At 38.9% G+C, this 19,498-nt stretch overlaps 2 protein-coding genes across 4 annotated transcripts; one reads left to right on the top strand and one right to left on the bottom strand.

The window, feature by feature from the left end:
* Positions 1-39: 39 nt before the first annotated feature.
* Positions 40-19,496, bottom strand: LOC106168460 (sodium/glucose cotransporter 4). Of its 3 annotated transcripts, XM_087007416.1 has the most exons (17): positions 18,762-19,494; positions 17,444-17,494; positions 16,705-16,890; positions 15,954-16,105; positions 7,832-7,906; positions 7,179-7,283; positions 5,646-5,705; positions 5,217-5,321; positions 4,725-4,911; positions 4,281-4,492; positions 3,723-3,858; positions 3,334-3,441; positions 2,976-3,126; positions 2,278-2,446; positions 1,416-1,631; positions 1,004-1,130; positions 40-630 (listed from the first exon to the last, which is right to left on the bottom strand). In XM_087007416.1, the coding sequence occupies exons 1-17, from the start codon at positions 18,880-18,882 to the stop codon at positions 419-421; spliced, it is 2,373 nt and encodes a 790-aa protein (XP_086863542.1). In that variant the 5' UTR covers positions 18,883-19,494; the 3' UTR covers positions 40-418. The 3 variants fall into 3 exon arrangements, with proteins under 3 accessions (XP_086863542.1, XP_013402956.2, XP_086863543.1); XM_087007417.1 differs by lacking the exons at positions 40-630; positions 1,004-1,130; positions 1,416-1,631 and adding an exon at positions 1,634-1,797 and having other exon boundaries at positions 18,762-19,496; XM_013547502.3 differs by lacking the exons at positions 15,954-16,105; positions 16,705-16,890; positions 17,444-17,494; positions 18,762-19,494 and adding an exon at positions 9,287-9,853.
* On the top strand, positions 11,471-14,263 carry LOC106157733 (uncharacterized). The gene is made up of 4 exons (XM_013533470.2): positions 11,471-11,627; positions 12,718-12,868; positions 13,373-13,489; positions 14,127-14,263. The coding sequence occupies exons 1-4, from the start codon at positions 11,529-11,531 to the stop codon at positions 14,144-14,146; spliced, it is 387 nt and encodes a 128-aa protein (XP_013388924.2). The 5' UTR covers positions 11,471-11,528; the 3' UTR covers positions 14,147-14,263.
* Positions 19,497-19,498: the final 2 nt, after the last annotated feature.

Genomic DNA, 19,498 nt, shown 5'->3' on the forward strand with positions numbered 1-19,498 from the left:
ATATCTACATAAATCTTCAAATGACAAGTAAAACTCAAGGGAGGTTTTTAAACAGTTTTAATGTAATACGTAGCAATAAAAAATTATATAGTTTAAGAAAATATGTTATTTTCCCACTAAAAGCGGCATCCCATCTGTTGGCGTCATATCAATTTTATGGTGTAAAAAAACTAATTTTGTTTGCAAGTTTGCCTCTCACCGAGACGGATGCTAAACAAAGCTCACTGCTACATGTATTCGTGGGCAGTGCAGAGAAAATACAAACTGTCACAAGTTTTTATTTATAGGCACGGTTGAGATATCCAGTGGATATACATTTATGTACATGTTCTATTATTTTATAATAAATCTGCCATTATATACTGATGTGGGTGCGTGTTGGGGGTGTGGCGGTTAAGGATATTGTTAACATGTAGTTTTAGCTGAAAAATCCAATTAAGTATACAGTCACTGTCATCAAAATTACTGCGTTTATATTTAGAATCTTCTGCCATTTCGGAATCTCCTTAATGGACGTGAGTCTCTCCAACTGTAACGCTTCCTGTTCCGGAGTGAGACGACGCACTTTGGTCGATGCTCCACACACAAAGTTGAAACATTTCTGCTTCCAAGTGGTCGGGTTGGCGTGGTCTGTGAATAATCATTTAAACCATTAGAATGAAAAACCCAGTGAAATATGTTATCGTCAACGTTTTAAATTTGTTAAATGAAATAACTCAAACATAGTGGGAATTCAAATGAAAATCATTCTAATGAAAATGTTCGATCCATTCATTCCCAAAATAATCACCATTACCATAGAACAATTAGCAGCTTTTAGTAGTAAAAGGAGCATGTTTGTAAACTGACATTAATGATTAAAGTAAGAACATTGTTTCTGTGCCCCCACCCGCACTGCTCCTCTTCTAATAGAAAAAATTCTGATAGAAATGCCGTTGTCTCGCCCACTAGAAATTGACCGAGACCACAACCTTCATATCAACGTCGCATACTGCAAGTTTACCTAATTCCATATCGCCAGCCGTTACATCTGAAGGTTCCTGAATTTCCATTTTCTGAGTGGCTTCCGTCCTCTCAACATTACTGGTCTGCAGCTTTTCATGGCGAGTAAACCACGTGACCCCAGCAAGCTGAAACGATACCGATTAACCACGTAAAACATTAATCTAATAAAACATGACGTTACAATTTCTTGGACAAATAATACCTGAATTGTAATAAAATTATTGACAAACAATCCATTCTGTGGAGAGAGTTAACGTATCATTATTCATTTTGCCCATTATCACTGCATACGTTCAGTAACTTACTGAGTAAGGTACATGTACATGTATGTCTCCAACTTCGGATATGACAAAATGTTCTAGAGCATTGTGTCGATTGCTGCAGCGGAGACGAAAAGTTCAGTTTCTTACCTCCGATTTCTTTCTGGGTTCAGTGAGGATGCTGATTGTGGCGATTGCGACAGCGGAGATAACCGAGTTGATGATGGAGAAGTAAAGGTAGTGCACGTCAGCGAGCACGGCCGGTCTGAGGTCGACCTCGCCACACCCGGGTTTGGGAAAAGACCAGTCCATTACCATCCTGGTTAGACCCACTGCTGTCCCGACAAGGAGGCCCCAGAAGGCGCCCTTCGGTAAAATTGCAGTGTTATATACAATATGATCTGTTGGGGCAGATAGCCTATACAAAACACAGTGCAAGTACAAAATACAGTATTTGCCACCGTTCTGACTTTACTGTTTCATCTGACAAACATCTTCTCATCAATTTGTTATGTGGGAATACAGCAGAAATCTAAGGAAGAATGAAGGTTTGCACTGAGTTATGACAAACATCTTCTCATCAATTTGTTATGTGGGAATATCAACAGAATTCTAAGGAAGAATGAAGGTTTGCACTGAGTTATGACAAATATCTTCCCATCAATTTGTTATTAGGAAATATCAACAGAATTCTAAGGAGGAATGAAGGTTTGCACAGAGTTATGGCATGCTCTATGTTACGTGCAGCAAAAACTGTTTTATGAGCCGTAAAATAGAGCACTCTTACCTATATAACCAACTCCTGAGAAAAATTTAACTTAGCGAAAATAATTTACGCAAAATAATATATACTCAAATGCATGTTTCTCAAAAGTATGTGGTGTGAGCCATAACGTGATTGTCTTTGTCACTGATATACAACTTTGTGACGTTGTACAATGAGCAAAAATGAGAGGTTGTGAGACATTAGATGTCTGCCTTAAAAATGCTATTTGCAATAACTGTTCTATACCTGTTCCGTGGTTCGTGTCCATGACACTCCTAGTACGTAGACCATACACCAGGGCGGCGCTATATTCGCGTATATAGACTGCAGGTAGTTCCACAGCTGTCCTCCCTGGACGGCATTCAGGATAGGAACCCACGCTATACTCACAACTACCAGAACAAGGATGAACACCCTGTCAATGGGGAGAAAAGACAAAAATTCAGATATAAAAACATGTTCACATTAGGTGCAATTAAGACCAGAAATGGACTGATCCTGTTAGGTTTCTGATTTTTTGGGGCTTGAAACGATATTTGTCTTATGGTGCTTATAGTTTTATTTATGGATTTTGTCTTCAAACAATATTCCTAAGCGGCGGTCAAAACAAACGAAGCAAGCAAACGTGCGTAATTTTTTTCTTGATTTTTATTTTAAAAAATAACCTTACACTTACGTGGTTGTTTGTTAAACTGTTAATTTCCAGTTAGCACAAACGTTTCTGAATATGCGAAAATGCGCTCCTTTCAATTTAAGCAAATTAAACAACTGGAAAACTAGAGAATAATAATAATAATATTTATTTATAGTCTAAAATCCAACGTGTTCAGTAGACTTTACAAAAATTAAGAGTAACTTTTGTCTTGAATCAACAAATTTAAACTAAACTGATGTTGCCACTTCCGTATATGTGAAAGACCGTGGTTGGAAGACACGTCACCCACCTTCCTACAATCATTTTCTCTGTCTCTGTTGCTCGTTTTCTGAGTTTGGTCCACAGATCCAGGGTAAAGATGCTGCTGGCGCTGTTAAATATAGAGGTCAGCGTGGTGGTCAGCGCCGACAACATGACGGCCAGCATTAGCCCTCGAAGTCCTGGAAGACATGTAGTATAATGATGAAAGCAAGGAATGGACAACACCTTACTGCACCAATGTTTTTCAATTCATTGAATATTTGCCAATTACTGTATAGCTGCATCAAAGATGACATAAATGATATTTTTCTTTTCTAAAGATGCTGATTCGAATGATATCTCATGAATAAACAAATGAAAAGTATGAGTTGAACAGATCGACCTACCGACTGGCAATATTTCCACCACCATCTTGGGATAGGCTATGTTATAGCAGCCAACTCTATTTTGACACACTTTCTCACATATGTCTGGGTCCACACAACCGACCTCATCTAAAAACACATACAACAAATGGAATAGCTTAGACACAAGAGAGATCATCATAACGTCATCAGACTTCTTCGGAGAGCATGCAAAAATCTAAAGTGCAACGGTGGTCCCTGTTTTCAAGTCATTTGGTGACGTCAGTTAAACTAATAGAACATTTTTTCGGTGACAGTTTCCAAGTTATGCAGAATATGCAGTCTATGTGTGTGTGTGTGTGTGTGTAAGCCTCAAATAAAAGTGAAATTAATGTAGTTATGTTGATGATCTGTAATACATTGTAACCCACCAGGGAACAGCACCCTGCTCACCATCCCCGGCAACACAATGATGATGAACGGGAGCAGCTTCAGGTAGCCGGCTAGAATGGTGCCTCCCTTGGCGTGGTGAAGGTTCTTAGCGGCAAGAACTCTTTGGACAATTATCTGAATTATGGAAAGTCAGCATTTATATAACCGGGTCAGAATAATTTTTTTAATGTAGGTAGCGGAATATGAGCTGTCCTACAGGCCGACAAGTACAATGTTCCAGCTGTAGTTGGGTCGAATTTTAACTTAAAAAAGGATCAAATTAAGCTGACAATGTTTAAGACATTTTACATAACGTGTATTGCATTTGAGGAAAGCAATAAGAAGTGAGATACATAGAAACAGAAACGTTGTTCTAATACATCCCACACCTAATGCCATGTGCGCCGCATATCACGCTATATACTTATGAACGCCTCATTTGCCTTTAGTGAATATTCAATTCTTATTTCTACCAGTATCCATAGAGATCAACGGCAAAAAATAATAGTGAGCGCCGTTTATATAAACTGAATTCAGTTATCCTGCAATCTGCCTACCTGTTCATTACACCAGACCAGGACAGCAGGAGCCATAATACCAAACACAACCCCCGGCCACGGCAATATGGCAGAATCCGGGGCTCGGAAGATGCGGAGAGAATCCGGTGGCGGGTAGCCGGCAGTGACGTTACCGGCGCACGTGGTCACGTTGGGGGCGGCGTCCAGGAATTTGGCGAATAAGCCTTCAAATCCTCCGACTTTATCAAAGCCTTTGTGAATTAAAAGAAAGAAATAAACGATCTAGTGACCGGTCGTGAGAGCCTTTATGGGCAGACTGTTCAACCTCTTATTTTTACCTGCCAATGTAAAACCACCAATATAAAAAATGCTACTGTTTTAGCGGAGACACTTTTTGAGATTCAGAACCCCTTTGAGCGTTCCATCCTGTCACAAAATATCATAATTTTTTTATAGTTATTCAATTTTTAAAAAGATACCTACCAATGCCCGTCATGACCAAAGCACCCCCTACCAAAATAACAGTCTGAACGGCGTCTGTGTATATGACGGCAGACAGGCCTCCCAGTACAGTGTAGACCGCAGTGATCAGCACCACGCTGATGGTGGCTATGTACAGGTCCCAGCCCAGAGCTTGCTGGATGAAAACGGCACCAGAGTAAACTGCTACCTGCAACAGTAATGTCGGTGGACCAATATTGGGATGTGAATACTATGTACTTGTATGATACTTGATAGAAGAGACAATAGAAAAACCATTAAATTGACCATAATGTCCTATAGAAAGAACATTGCAGTCTTTTTCTTTATCGATTTCTGCTTCAATTTTGAATTTATTTCATGTTTAATTTAGACTACAAAGTTAAGGTTTTCGCAGCTACTGTTTTATTAAAAAAAAAAGAACGTCTTCCTTGCTTAGGCAAAGAAAAAAAAACATATGCAATGTATAGGTACATGTACAGTATATCCACTCACTGATATTTTGGTCACGATCATGAGAAAAATGGACATCACGGATAATAAAATGCGCAGCCTCTCTCCGCCATATCTTTTCCGCAAATATTCGGGCATGGTGTAGCACTAAAACAGTAAACAACAAATATCAGTGAAGTTCATTAAAAAAAAAAAAGCACATTAGTACATTTTCCTGTTCCTGAATATCCATGCAACATCAACTTATAATGAAAAATATACAGTATGTAGGTTCTTAGTATAAGAAGTGAGAAGTTAATTTAGTTAACGCAAACAAAAATGTCCACTTTTACTAGATGTGCATCTTATTTTTAACAAGGTTTATCCAAAGAAAAGAAGCGACTTATAATTTTTTTAATATAATTTCTGTATTGAATTTAGGTTGTACAACTACCCACTTCGATAATATTTTTCAACTTTAAAACTACTTACGCCGGAAGATATGTACACAGGTAAGAAAAACCATCCTAGTAGAAGAAGCGGAAAGATCGCCTGGAAGATAAAACACATGTTGAAACTACCCTCGTCTCACCAAATACCACATAAAAGGTCGAAACTTAAAGTTGAATCTGAAACTGACATTTTTAAAATGTTGAGACATGTTTTTGATTGGATGTGACATGATATTAAAATGTGAATAGACTGTTTAAAAGATAGATAAGAATCATCTTGGAACAATAACGCTTAAACAGTCTCCTTAAAATGTTATGACTGCTTTTAGATTTACTTACACAGCTACACCACTGGAGTGAGGCCAGATCCAAAATTGAATTTTTCATAAGTGCGTTTTCAAATTGATTAAAATTTAAAGATAGTTAAGAAGTCTCGCATTGTTTGTGTCGTATTTTCTCTTTCAGTGTTATGTCTGTAAAATTTGAGAAAAATATAGATACGGGATTATTATTATTATTATTATTATTATTTATTTATATATTTATTTATTTATTAAGGATTCCTCCAAGTCACCACATAAAATGTAGGCCAAGTCAGCAGTATTCAGTCTGTCTGCAGATCTAGCATATCAATGCGTAAGCGGTGATTTTTACAAAAACACCTACTATGCGCTTGCACAAAATTGTCCGCGACGTATGCTGCGCGCCATATTTTGCAAAATCCGTAACTGTTATGTAAATCAATTAAGGTCTGTAAATAACTCGCATGAAACTATCAAGAATAAAAATCAGAACTTGATGAAACGGACTAGTGTAACACGCTTCAGAAATGCGAGTGCTTGGCGTGGATTTCACCTCGCGCTAAAAAAAAAAAAAATGGACAAGGCTAAATTTACACAACGTGTATACTGCCAGAAGCCCAGTTTAATTGGCTTTCATGATTAGGTTTTTTCTTATAGAAATCTTTTAATAGAAAATTTCGGTCACCTGAAACGAGAGGCCATTTACAATCACCCACGTGGATAAATCTTCTGTTTTACCGTTCTAAATCTATTTTTATGACAACTAACCTTAAAATTCCGACTTCCTATATATTCCCGCATCTTTTAATTTGCCTATCGATTATCGTTTTACGTATCGTTTAATCACATCACATGTTAACAAAAATACACATGAAAATACGACGAGCTCAAAAGTCGTCCATTTTCACTCGATTTTGCTGAAAGTAACTTGCGAAAATAGCCTTCGCTTCAGCCATTTTGCACGCACAGCCCGGCATCTGCGGACAGACTGATTATTCGCGTTTTAACGTTAAAACTGGTTTATACGGTAGATTCGGGGGCGTCTCGCTAGTCCGAAGGTTCATTGGTCCGAAAAATGGTAACATTTTCATCGTTTTTTTTCAATCAAGGGTCCTTTGTTCCGAAGGTTCTATAGTAAACATTCGAACCAATTAACCTTCGGAACAATGTGCTTCTCTCTAGCCACCGCTAGAAGTCTGTTACAAAATTATTGTACTATTTTAGAAGCCCCTGGTATCATAGGGTAAGGATGTGCTACGGTATCAACTTACTGTCCACTCAAACATGATTACTGCAATTCCACTGGCGGCCGCTGTCCCTGCCATTCCTATGAAAAAGTGACTCCCAACATTTGTGGCAAATATGGACGCACCCACCTGAAATAAAAGTATAACATAGAGATGCGCTGCACCTAGAGGCATTCTGTGTTACTCGATATTACGGAATATCTCATTCAATTATAGCAACGCTACTCATCAGCATATGTTTGAGTCTTGTCTCTGTATATATACAGTCATCACTTCCAAAATGAGTTCAAATTGATTGGGTCTCATGCACATAGCTTTGTATGTTGAGAATCTAAACTACCCTCCATCAGAGGCCAACTGGGTGACAGCGTCGATGTTGTGCAAAAAATCCTGGCAGAAAAGTCTGCTCAGCCAGTAAATAGGCAGAGTGATATATGTGAATATTTGGTGAAAGATTTCTCTATACAGGGTATGTGGAATTGGTAGAGTCAAGATGAGAGTAGAGAGTAAGATGAACCAGGTAATTGAGACTTGACGTGTCTTTGGACTTGGTATGAAAATTATTCTTGGGTGTTGTTATATTTAACAATGCCATTGCGACACTTCGAGGAAGGAAGTCTGTTTTTAAAAAGAGCTGTGGGTCAGTAACGCATAGACCATTTCTCGTAAATACTCACGGGTAGCCATGACATGTCTTTTCCCGCCAAGAAGTATCCCTGGACAGTGTCTTGCTTGTGTGAACGGATGCTGGTCTGAATTATAAAATAAAACAATGATAAAAACCTAGTTTATCTTAAAGACAATCAAGTTCTTACTCTGGTGCGTCTTGCTTAATAAGCAAATTGCTAGCACCGATTGGCTAGGTCTAACAATCTGCCATGTTATTTTGTATGTTTAATACGCCAATGCAATTACATGCGAAAACATGTACACACGCGCACACACAAACATGCACACACACGCACTCAAACACACACCCAAAACTTAAATTCAAAGAACTAGTCTGCGAGAGCATATTTAGCATGTTTTGTTAGAGCTTAACGATTTAAATGGTTTGTTAGAGCTTAACGAATTAAATGATATGGTTATATATATTTGATAATTTAAATCTTAGCGTGACTTCAGCCTATTTATACATTAAAATGCTGCATTCCACATCACATGCTTCATTACAAATGTAGCACATGTAGGGAGTGGAGAGGAGAAATTCTTTTTATACGTGTAGACTGCGTGTCTGAAGCTATTTAGCGAACTCAACTTTGTAGATGCAAATGCAGAAGTTGAAATGCAGCAAATCTCTTTTTTCTTTTAAATGGCGTACAATAGCATACAAACAGTATGTATTTAAAGATATCCTATGCGGGATTTTTCCCGCCAAATCGAATTTCCCTCGTTTTCACGCTCTTGAATCATTGCTTGCCCTGTCCCTGCATTGGATTCGATGTTTTCTACCTTTCTTATTAGACAACAGGCAGTTTATTAAAAGACTTGGCTTTTTAAGGTCATTGTTTTTAAGATCTAAATTGGTATAGATGAGTAACTTTCCAGGATAGGTAGAAAATAAGAAATGTGACATTTACAAAAGCGGGTGGTACTTTTTATTGCAACAAAACTGCAGTTAATGTGCAATATGTCTTGCTGCATTCAATGTCCGCATTAATTGTCTTTATTTTCATGAATAGCAAAGAAGTAACAACGTATAATGTGTCCCAGCATAGCCTTTAGGTGGAGAAAAAAATGTTGGTGTCTTACCATGAATCTATACAATGAAATCTGATAGTTAAGACCGTATTTATTCAGTGTAAGTCTAGATATATACATGTACACCATTATAACCCAAATATCAGTCCCTCCCAGGGAATTTTTATGAAAATTAATGACAGATTGCCAAATAAACAGAGAGAGAGAAAAAGGTTGGAGAGGACGGGTGTGATTAGTTTTGAACTCGAGAAATTAAAACCTTGGATACGATACGGTGAAATAACAGCAATTCAGTAGAATGCCTACAGCTGACCTGTATTAATATTCAGTGGGCCTATTTGGCATTTGTTTGCAACCTTATTTTCGACAATTAAAGTGATCCTCAGAATCATATCGATGCAGTATTTAAACACCTGTAAAACTTTACTTACCCACAGCCCGACTGCCAACACGATGACAAAGTACACGACAATGGTGAGAATATCACCCCAGTGGAGAACGGTTGCCATCTTGTAAGACTTGGATTAGATGTCCCCCGTGCGAGACGTAAATGCAACTGAATTTACTAGCACCGCATTGGGCCTTTATAGCTGTCTTAGGGTGGGTATCCTCAGTTGCTGTTTGCTACTGGTACGAAGCCTTTTTCAAATCAGTAATGGGGGAGGCAATACAGAATCACTTATCAAGGGGGCGGGACATAAGAATGATAAGGCTTCTGATATCGCACTTTATTCAACAATTGGCCCCTACACAGGTATTCAGCTGCACGCACGAGGCAGCAACCTTAGCAAACCAATGGGCTTACTACGCGTGCTGAATAAATTTAATAGGACCTACACGCCGTTGCTAGATGGTTTTGATGAGAAGCCGTCGCATATCCCCGCACTTCTCCACATTGTAGAGAGTAGCTCACCATCAGGGACCCCATTACCTTGATATCTATGACAATGCCTGACTCCAATATGCCTAATAAACGGTATTGCAATTTTTAAAAATTCGAGTTAGATTCTTAATGTAAAAAAGCCCCCCCCCCCCACCCTCCCCAACAGAGACATCCCAATTTATATGCGCACATAAATAATGACTGGTCCATCCACATGATAGGTCTATCAGTCCCCAACGTTTGAACCGCCTCACTATAATGGTCTAGATGGAGATAGCTTTAGTTACAACCCCCAGGAACAGCCCTACCCAGAAGCGCACTAAAATTCCAAAGTGCTCAGGCAAGTCCCTGATGAAAGTTCCATCATATCCTTAAGTTTTTAAAGGTCTAGGAGGACATAGCAATAATTACAATGTGTAAAAAATTGAGCCATCCGCATGAACATTAAGGCAGCGCATGTTATTGTTGTTGAACATGCTCACAGCATTTTATCTCCCTGTAAGTTCACTACTGTCTAGTACATGAGATTTACTCGCCAAAATGGATTTTCCGGAGAAAATAACCAATTTTCTCATACTCATGAATCTCCCCCCTCTGCACTTGGATTAGACCTTTGATCAAATTTATAAAGGTAGATTTTAGATTAAATGACTGACCAGTCATTATAACAGCGACCGTTTCCAATGGAAATATCAAAAATCAGGTACGATCCAGAAAATATATTTAAAGAGTTAAATCATTTTAAGGCGTATGTAAGGTTTTATAAGAAGCTGTGGATCTCAAAAATAACCATTTTGGGGGATTTTTAAACCAATGCAGTGTGCCATTAATAAGAATATTCAACAATATTGTTACTATGGCAATAAAGCAATCACCATAGCTACGAGGGTTTTCAATCCGTGGTAGCAATCCATGATATTTAAACACAGCGCGAATTCTTAGAGAGACTTAACTGGGTTTTTTTCAATTCGATCTCATTTTCTTTTTATGTCGTGTACACTGAACTGTACGTAATTATAGATAACGGACCACAAGGAGCTATACAGCCATATTAACGCTTTCTTTTGTCGGTGCCTTTGGTTTTAGCTTTTGGTTTTTGTCCTTCAAAAAAGTGGATATTTGTAAGTTAATATTAAAGCATCGACTAAATAATTCTCATAACATGTCGCCATCTTTGAATCAAATGTAATTAAGAGATGCAACATTTCGTTTGTCAAGGTCTCTTACTTGAGTGTCATCTTTAATACCAGACAACATATGTTTAATTTCTCAGATACGCTATTAGACCCCATTTCCAGAGATTAGATCGATCTACTTTAGATCGACCTAACTCCCTGGGGGTTCACGCTTAATAGCTGTCAGCCGGGCGGACACGAAAGTTAATTACCCCCTTACAGCTTGTAGTAGGCGGGACGGACATTTAAGCCGGATTATCTGACAGTAATCTAGTGAGACTCCCCGCGGGGATAGATCGATCTAAAAGCTCTGGGAATACAGCCTTAGATAGCGGTAACCCACGACTTCAATTTTATACCTGGAGGGGTATTAGATCTTCAATATTTGGAAAAAATAACTTGTTGATTCGTGTAAAAATTCAAATGCTAAAACAATCAAAATTTCAAACTACTGAGCATCGTGAAATAAGATGAAGAAAATTAAAAATGCAATTCAAGCACGTCGTATGTACCTGGAGATAATGTTTACATCTACAACAGTGCACTATCTCTTTCAGTGTCACCCCCGCCGAAAGCACTTTATAAGTAGCTCAACTACACTTAGAAGTGGTCCGAATGCTCCACAATAAACTGAAGACCAAGCGGAACGTGAACATGCATATTTTCGTCTCTCTGTGCGGTATTCTCTGGCTTCTAGCCGTGGCTACTTCCTCAGTAAGTCATTTTTTTAAACAAGTAATACTATTGCTTTTTTTTCCAATACCATAGACGGAGTTTTCTAGTCGTGTTTCAGATTTATTTTTTACAGAGTGACATTGTAGGGTATTCCTGTTTTAAAGGTGCATATAAAACAAGGAAGGGTAATATACTTAAGATGATAATGTTTGCATTAGTTTATCTTAAATATCTATGAAAAACATAACACGTATACATTATTCGCCCAAAACGTGCTTGTGTGATCTCTCCATCCAGCAGTGCAGTACATGCAGTTGGGTAACTGTTTCGCTACGTTCACTACATCATGAAAGTCAGCAGCATCATACTCACAATAGCAAGACACATAGGCTGAATCATTAAGATCATAACACGCAAAACACTTGAGACCATTTCTAACATTAATATGCTGGGTTGACAGGAATAGTAGCCCTAGGACCAAGGACCTTAGGACCTGCAGCCGATCTAAATAATTGTTGACCAAAAAGCGCTTCCTGCAACCAGACCAACATCTTCATTTCAACTGAGCAGTGCTCTCCGCACTGCTAGGTTTTTCTTTAGCGCACGACACATTTGAAACTAGAAAAGCACTTAGAGAGCGCAGACCTCCACCAAGACAGCAAAGTCTCCATCCAATGCCGTTTCACCCCTAAATGTTCATTCTATAATGATTCAGTTTTTTGATTTTTGATTATTGATTGATTATTGATCCGGATCACCACCAAAAACTAATCACTTTTAAGTTGACCCATTTCTGACCTACCCTGAAAATTCCATCGAAATTCATCCATAACTTTTTGAGTTATGTTGATGACAAACAAATAAAAACAAAAAAACAGGGGTGAAAATAACCTCCTTGGCGGAGGTAAAAAGAGGGCAAAAAAAATTACGCGCAAGTTTTACTCAACCGTATTTCAGATTCCCTTCTAGTCCATAGAATCTCAGAGGAGTTTTAAAAATATGGGTTCGTATCGAAGAGCCTTTTGACTGACGAGTTAACCGGCCTAACAGTTAGTGAGGCCATCGCCTCGTTCGGCGTTATCTCCATGCAAGGCCGTGCAGCACATAACGCCGCATTTCAATGTTCCAGGTCACACAAGATGGCAGTAAGGGCTGCTTGTCAGCTAGCTACTGCAAGTCGGATGAATGCTGTCTCAGTCAATCCCAACTGAAAGGAAAACGTCAGCTTATACTGCCATCCATGTGGGGCACCTGTACAAAGATGGGCGTGGAAAATTCACGTAAACCTCTGAGGCCGTATTCAGAACAAATGATCCGCAGACTAACTGATCCACGGACTAAATATGGCCGATCCCACTGAGAAGCAATTCGCCTTATCCCTTGATGGCCCCTCCGCCTCCACACGCGCCATCCCTGCGTGAGACTTGCAATTAAACCTCGGAGGCAGAATTAAATCTGTTTAATGGCGCGTGTGGAGGCGGGGAGACCATCAAGGGATAAGGCAACTTGCTTTTATTATTTGTTTCATATTTAGTCCGCACATCAGTTAGTCCGTGGATCATCAGTTCTGAATGCGATCTGAAACTTCCAAATCTTTCTATCTTTACCCTTGACCCACACTGACTGCAATATGCTAGCTATCCTGTAGAAACTAGACTACAGTGTATATACTACAGTAATATAGCAATATCTTGCAAAGTACATGTATTAACGACAACGCGTGGAAAACATATAAGCTTAATTCAAATAAAGATCATTTCACATTCCCCCTTGTTTGTTATCAGCCTGTTATGTCAGCGGACCTAAGGAGAGAAGTCACTACCACGTGATGAGATGTCCTTGTGGAACAGGATACGCTTGCAAAGGGACAGGTGTCATTGAGGTACCTATGGGAGAAACAGGTAAGATTTGAAACTCTTTGATGTTTTGTAGATAAGTTGCTATTTATTCAAAAATGCGACATGTACATGTAACTCAAGGTTATATCTGATTCTTCACCAGGCCCATAGGCGAGTAAAACGCCCTTTTTGATAGAGAAGTTCTGCTCTGAAGCAAAATTTGCCCTAGGTTTTGTGCGATTTCCCCAAGTTGGGTCAAAGGATTACAAAGGTCCACGTGTTTTTAGAAAAAAAAACTGTGAATGTTACTGGCTACAGACCTATTCACAAGAATAGCTTTATCTTTTTTAACCACCAGTTCTTGTTCCACCACAGTACTGTAATGGAAAATAAGATATTATATAACACAGCAACTTTACCAAAAATCAAGATATTAATTCATTAAAGAGATAACAACTCTCCACATGAGATTCAAACTTCCGCAATAAACACATTGCAAACAACACATTTTATTAAAATCCCAATTTACCACTTAAACAGCGGTTATCGAAATGATTCTGAAATATGTGCTTGCGGTCGGATCGCAAAGCCTGTACGTTTTTTATTACTCTCTTTGTCACCCATACAAATTGCTATTTTTAAGAAGTTAATCTATTGATCTTATCCAGACATACACATTGTATTTCATGTTTCTTTTCAGGTGTTTGTGAGAAGGTGTGAGGTCCTGGAACACACATCACAAGACCTGGGACGCTATATAATCGATTTCGAATTTATCTGTGGTGTACTAATGGATAAAAAGTTGAATTTTTCCTATTAAAAGCAAGTTTGTTGGCAGTTACATCTTATCAAATGCAAGCCCTTTAGTTTCTTAAATACACCATTAATTTTCCGCTAAACTGTTTCACATAATGAAAAAAAATGCGTAAAATCATGCAACAATCCAAGATAATTTCAAATACAAAAGACGCCTTAATAATTTCCACTGGCAGCGATGATCTGATCTTTTTAGACACAAGATCTGTCAGGCAATATGAACACTTGTACAAACTGTAGCCTATGTTGCTACCGAATGATGATTTCAGATTACCTGCAATTGCTCATTGGTTACAATGCGCTAATAACTCGTAAGCGTTTGCTATACTGTAACATTTCATTAGCAGGTACTAAACTACACTTCCTGCATCAGAAAGCCATGTCTTAATCTCACCCAGACTCCATATCCATCAAACCAACAAACCCTATTAAAGGCCTGGGTAACGGCAGATACTGGGTGTCCGTGCGCACCAACACTCCCATTTGTTGCCGTATAACACAACGGCACATGCACTTCAACGGGTGCACGCCAAACGCCATATCAGCCAGTATATCAGCCTCCGCTGACACATAGTCTTTGGTTCGATTTGTTAAAGTACTCTGCAGCTTGTTCTTGTCTTCTTCCGTTAGCTTGCAGCCTGCTAGTAGGAGTAAGAGCGGGAGGGTGGGCAGATATTGTAGTGATAACTGGAACGCTGTGGTCCCGTTATGTGACTGCTGATTGACATCGGCGCCGGCCTGGAGGAGACTTAACACGATGTGCTCATTACCTGGAAATAAAGCATAGATTTTTCCTGTTACTAGGTAATTTTCATCGTATATTGAGCAGTCGTCAAATTACTGGAATAATCTAAGTAAACCAAAAATAAACGAACCCCCTTTATGGAAATCTAGTAGGCCAAAGTTAAGACTCTAAGCGTTTTTTTATTATAAAGTTACCTTACATGATTATTTTTTAAGCTTATAAAGTGCAAAGTGTAATCCAAATACCTTGGTATATAGCCGTAAGAAGAGGGCTACCAAGACTAACGCTTGCACCAGCTGCAAGAAGTTTTCGCACGATTTTCTCCAGTCCACCGTCAACGGCCATCCCAAGTGCCGTCTTTCTTTGATCTCCCTCCTGACTTTGTGCATTGACGTCACACCCGGCCTCCACTAAAACATCTACCACTTCGGAGCTGTCCCACGTGGCGGCTGTGTGAAGTGGCGTACGATACCCGTAGGATTTGGCGTCAACATCCGCGCCGTGTGTCACCAGTAACCGGGCTAAATTGCTGTTGCCTATGTGCGCAGCATAATGAAGTGGACGTATGCCTAAACTTGGGTCTATTTTCATTTCTTTGGTTGACTTAGGAGAGGCAATGGCATTTGGGTCGCACCCCTTCTCTAATAAGAACTATATAAAAAACGTATTATAAAATAAGATCCTGCATACTATTCAGGAACAGTTCTCCAGACTGTCAAGGAAAATAAAAGTACTGACCAGAAAATTATTTAAACAGTTATACACTTGTCATATACGAAGTTACCATACTTACAGTAGTAGTGTAAGCCTACATGTAGGCCTATGTGTGCATATTCACGTTTTGGCGATAGCTGATAGCACGAATATAACACGTACCTGGTCCGATATCACGCGTCACTCCTACATACCGGTATATTTAGATGGAATAATGCCGCTTTAGTCCATCAATAAGTATATTATACTTACACGTGCAATTTCTTCGTGTCCGTTCAGAGCCGCAAGATGTATGGCTGAGGTGTTGGCGTTATCTTTGGCGTCTAGATCACAGCCTGCCTCGACCAGCACTCTGACCACCTCTTGGTGACCACTGCGAACTGCCACAAGGAGGGCGCTATCACCTGGCATCAAAACAGTTGCAACACGTTCAATGACAATCCAGCTATACTTTCAAATTTAAAACAACCAAGTGGTATGATAAAAATGTCACTTCAAAACATTATCGAGTGTTAACTATTAAAATTAAAAGTCAAATAAAAAAGTCTTTCACGAGATTCCCAAGCTGGATAGGAAAGAACATAACTTTTAATTTTCCTGGAAAGCACGCACGAGACACCTACGAACTTAATATCTCAAAAGTTACGCTTCTGATATAACTAACTCATCCACAGAATAAACACAGCGGCTTATGGTGAAACCAAGGTATCAAATGGCTCTTAGACTCGGTCAACACTTGAAGGTAAAATCACATACAGGTAGGCCCTATATGTATTCCCTGTGTATCAAACTTTTTTAATTCTCTCATAGATTTTAGTGGTAAGCGGTTGTGGAATCTATTCTTAAGTGCACACTGTATCCCAGTACCATGTGCAACGCTCACAAACATAAACAAAGAGCGCTTAAACTCATATACCTTATGACATATACTAAGCTCTTTACAAGATAATAAATCTATGACAAGTTATTGATTTATTCAAGGACGTTCATCAAAATCCTTCACCATCGAGTCCTTTGAGTTCCATATTCGCGCCTCCATGCAGTAAAGCTTGAACAACCCGGGCAGAACCTTTCTTTGCCGCCATGTAGATGGCTGGTCGGCCTCTACGACTCCCAACGTTCACGTCACAGCCAGGGTGCGCCACGAGATACTCCACAATCTCATGGTTGTTGCTCTCGATGGCTGTTCCTAGATTTGAAACAAAGAAAATGAGATAAAATAAGAGTTTATTTAGCCAATTATAAAAATCGGAAATCATTTTCCTTCTGGAGCAAGTTTGATAATATGCTGTAGAAGTAATACAATAGATAAATTAAGATTTAGAGCGATAAAATGTACTGCTCAATTATCATGTCATTATTGTATTACATGGTTGTCACATGCAGGTCACAGCATTTGTTGAAAATGTTCTAGAACCAATGAAGAATGACTGAATGAAGAGACTCGAAGACGACGCTTAAAAGAAAATAAAAATAGACGCTGAAGAATTTCTTTTACTTCAAATGCCATGCTTTTAAACTTTTCTAGCATCACAGCAAAAATATAAATGGGAAAATCCTCTGGTATCATGCTCCTACATGTAATTCATTGACAACATTTACCTAGACATCAAAACTGCTTTGGAACTGTTTAAACACTACTGTAAACATTACTGTGTAATGGGGTAATGAGGTAAAAGTAAAAAATTATTTATAAATGTACACATTGTATTTTACACTTTTCTGATATAAATATGCACTACCTAGAGGACTAGTAAAGTTCGTTTCCACTTCTTCCATGGGGCTCACTGTACCTGTAATGGAAAAGACATTGTTTTTACTGAATACTGTTCATTAAATAACACACAAACACACACGCACGCATACACACACACACACACACACACACACACACACACACACACACACACACACACACGAGTACGTATACATGCAGTACGTGCACTCCTTACTTTAACATTTAGCGCCTAACTCGTAAAAGGGCATGGTTATCAGACTCGTGAAAATTTAAAACATATATTGGAACAATACTGTTTTTTTAAACATGTATCTTTAATTATGCACTGCATTGTTCTACCGTTTGCTAATAATACAACTGTGCCATAGTTTTCAAACGTGGGGTACGTGCAGTCCTTTATTTATATTAACGTTTAGGAGGGTATGCCTCAAGAGCGTGATATGTCTTTCAATCAAGCAATGAAATTACTACCGGTCGCTGGAAATAATTTATGTCAGGACAAAATAAAAAAGACATGCAAAACCATTTACGTGACTAAGATCAAGTTAAAAAAAGGTTTCAAAATGAAGTTAATTTCTGTTTATTAATCGCGTATTTTCGAGTTTAAAAAGTCAATAAATTGCCAATTAACTCCAGAAATTTCTCGATGACGCCAGAAATTTGCATAATTTTATGTTCGTGGCAAAACCAGAGGAATGGTCCCACATTCTCTTTGTCGTTCAGAATCAGCCTATGCAGGTTTTCAATATAAAAAGGAATTACATAAAGACTGAAATGCTTGAATTTTCACTACACGCTTACATTCAAAACCATCATCATATAAAAACCCGCATTGCCTTCTTTCTCCCAGAGACCGGTTGCAGTGCTAAAGTCATTGCTGTGCAAAAAAAAAAAAAAAAAAAAAAAAAAAAAAAAAAAAAAAAAAAAAAACATACGCTGGACAGTAGAGTCTACATGCACAAACTAGAAAATGTGCACAGAATCACCTAGGGAGTTATTTGTGGACACCTACTGAAACTCTGTCGCCCCCCCCCCCCCCCCCCATGTATCCGCCTCTTCTTGTACAGCATCATATATGTACTGTACATGTAAGAATGTAAGTTAGGAGTGACAATAATCGTTTATATTGCGTAATGGTCATGTGCAAATCGGAAATGTACCTGGCATAGGACATGTATGATTTACTGGTATGAAGATGGGTTGCTTCTACTGGTACCTGAATAGGCCTACATATAGGCCCAGGCCCCTATAGCCTATACCGTTTGCCCGATTGACAGACTGAGTAATATACCGGTAGATGCATTGATAAAAAAAATCTATACCTTGTGTTATCATCTCCTTCACCAGATCATTATTTTTGCCGTTACGAATACAGAGGTGCAGCCTTTCAACTGGAGAAGTTGTGAGCAGTTCGTTCGTCTCGGAGTCCCGGAAGGAATTCATTTTTTTTCTGTAGATTATGATAACTCAGGTCCCTTTTACAATTAGTAGCAGAGCTGAGTGTTTCAGTGTCAGCTGCGTGTTCTACAATTCCCAGCACGGTTTTGTTTGATAACACAGCAAGCAGTTTTTGTAACCAATCAGTTTTCCCATGTGTTCTGAATCCGCTGACCAAAAGGTTCTCATTTCATTCCGAATGACGATCTCATTTGTAGGCATGAAGGTTTTTGTTTGTCGACCTTACTGCGAGCACACCTATTAACCAAAACGTTAGTCAATGTTAGAGCTCACACCTGCACCCTTTTTTCAAACAAAGGAAGAGTGAGGGAAAAGTAATTAGACAAAGCACGAGTCGTCTTCAACTTATTACTCTGGTCACGTATGGCAGGAACTCGTTCGTGTAGCTTACTGCGTCGTTGGTGACAGACGAATTCTGCCTGTGAGGATTTGATTCGAGAGATGACGCCTGTAGAATAATTAACGTCTTCATTAATCCCGTTATAAATAAACACATAAAACAAATGGGCCGAGTGTAAAGTGGCCTGAATGTCCCTTGACGCACCTGAACACTGTGAGCGACTGGTGATGCACATCGGTATTTACATCGGAAGTGAGAAAG

The sequence above is a fragment of the Lingula anatina genome, chromosome 3 (assembly GCF_051362555.1).
Source record: "Lingula anatina isolate TDL-2025a chromosome 3, LinAna3.0, whole genome shotgun sequence".
NCBI classification, from domain to species: Eukaryota; Metazoa; Brachiopoda; class Lingulata; order Lingulida; family Lingulidae; genus Lingula; species Lingula anatina.

Coding starts and splice junctions, on each gene's coding strand:
- LOC106157733 (XM_013533470.2), top strand. CDS start 11,529: ATGCTCCACAATAAACTGAAGACCAAGCGGAACGTGAACATGCATATT. Junction 11,628..12,717: donor TAGCCGTGGCTACTTCCTCA/GTAAGTCATTTT, acceptor TCAATGTTCCAG/GTCACACAAGATGGCAGTAA. Junction 13,490..14,126: donor GGTACCTATGGGAGAAACAG/GTAAGATTTGAA, acceptor GTTTCTTTTCAG/GTGTTTGTGAGAAGGTGTGA.
- LOC106168460 (XM_087007416.1), bottom strand. CDS start 18,882: ATGAATTCCTTCCGGGACTCCGAGACGAACGAACTGCTCACAACTTCT. Junction 4,493..4,724: donor TTTGGTCATGACGGGCATTG/GTAGGTATCTTT, acceptor TAATTCACAAAG/GCTTTGATAAAGTCGGAGGA. Junction 3,442..3,722: donor GAGCAGGGTGCTGTTCCCTG/GTGGGTTACAAT, acceptor ATGTGTTTTTAG/ATGAGGTCGGTTGTGTGGAC.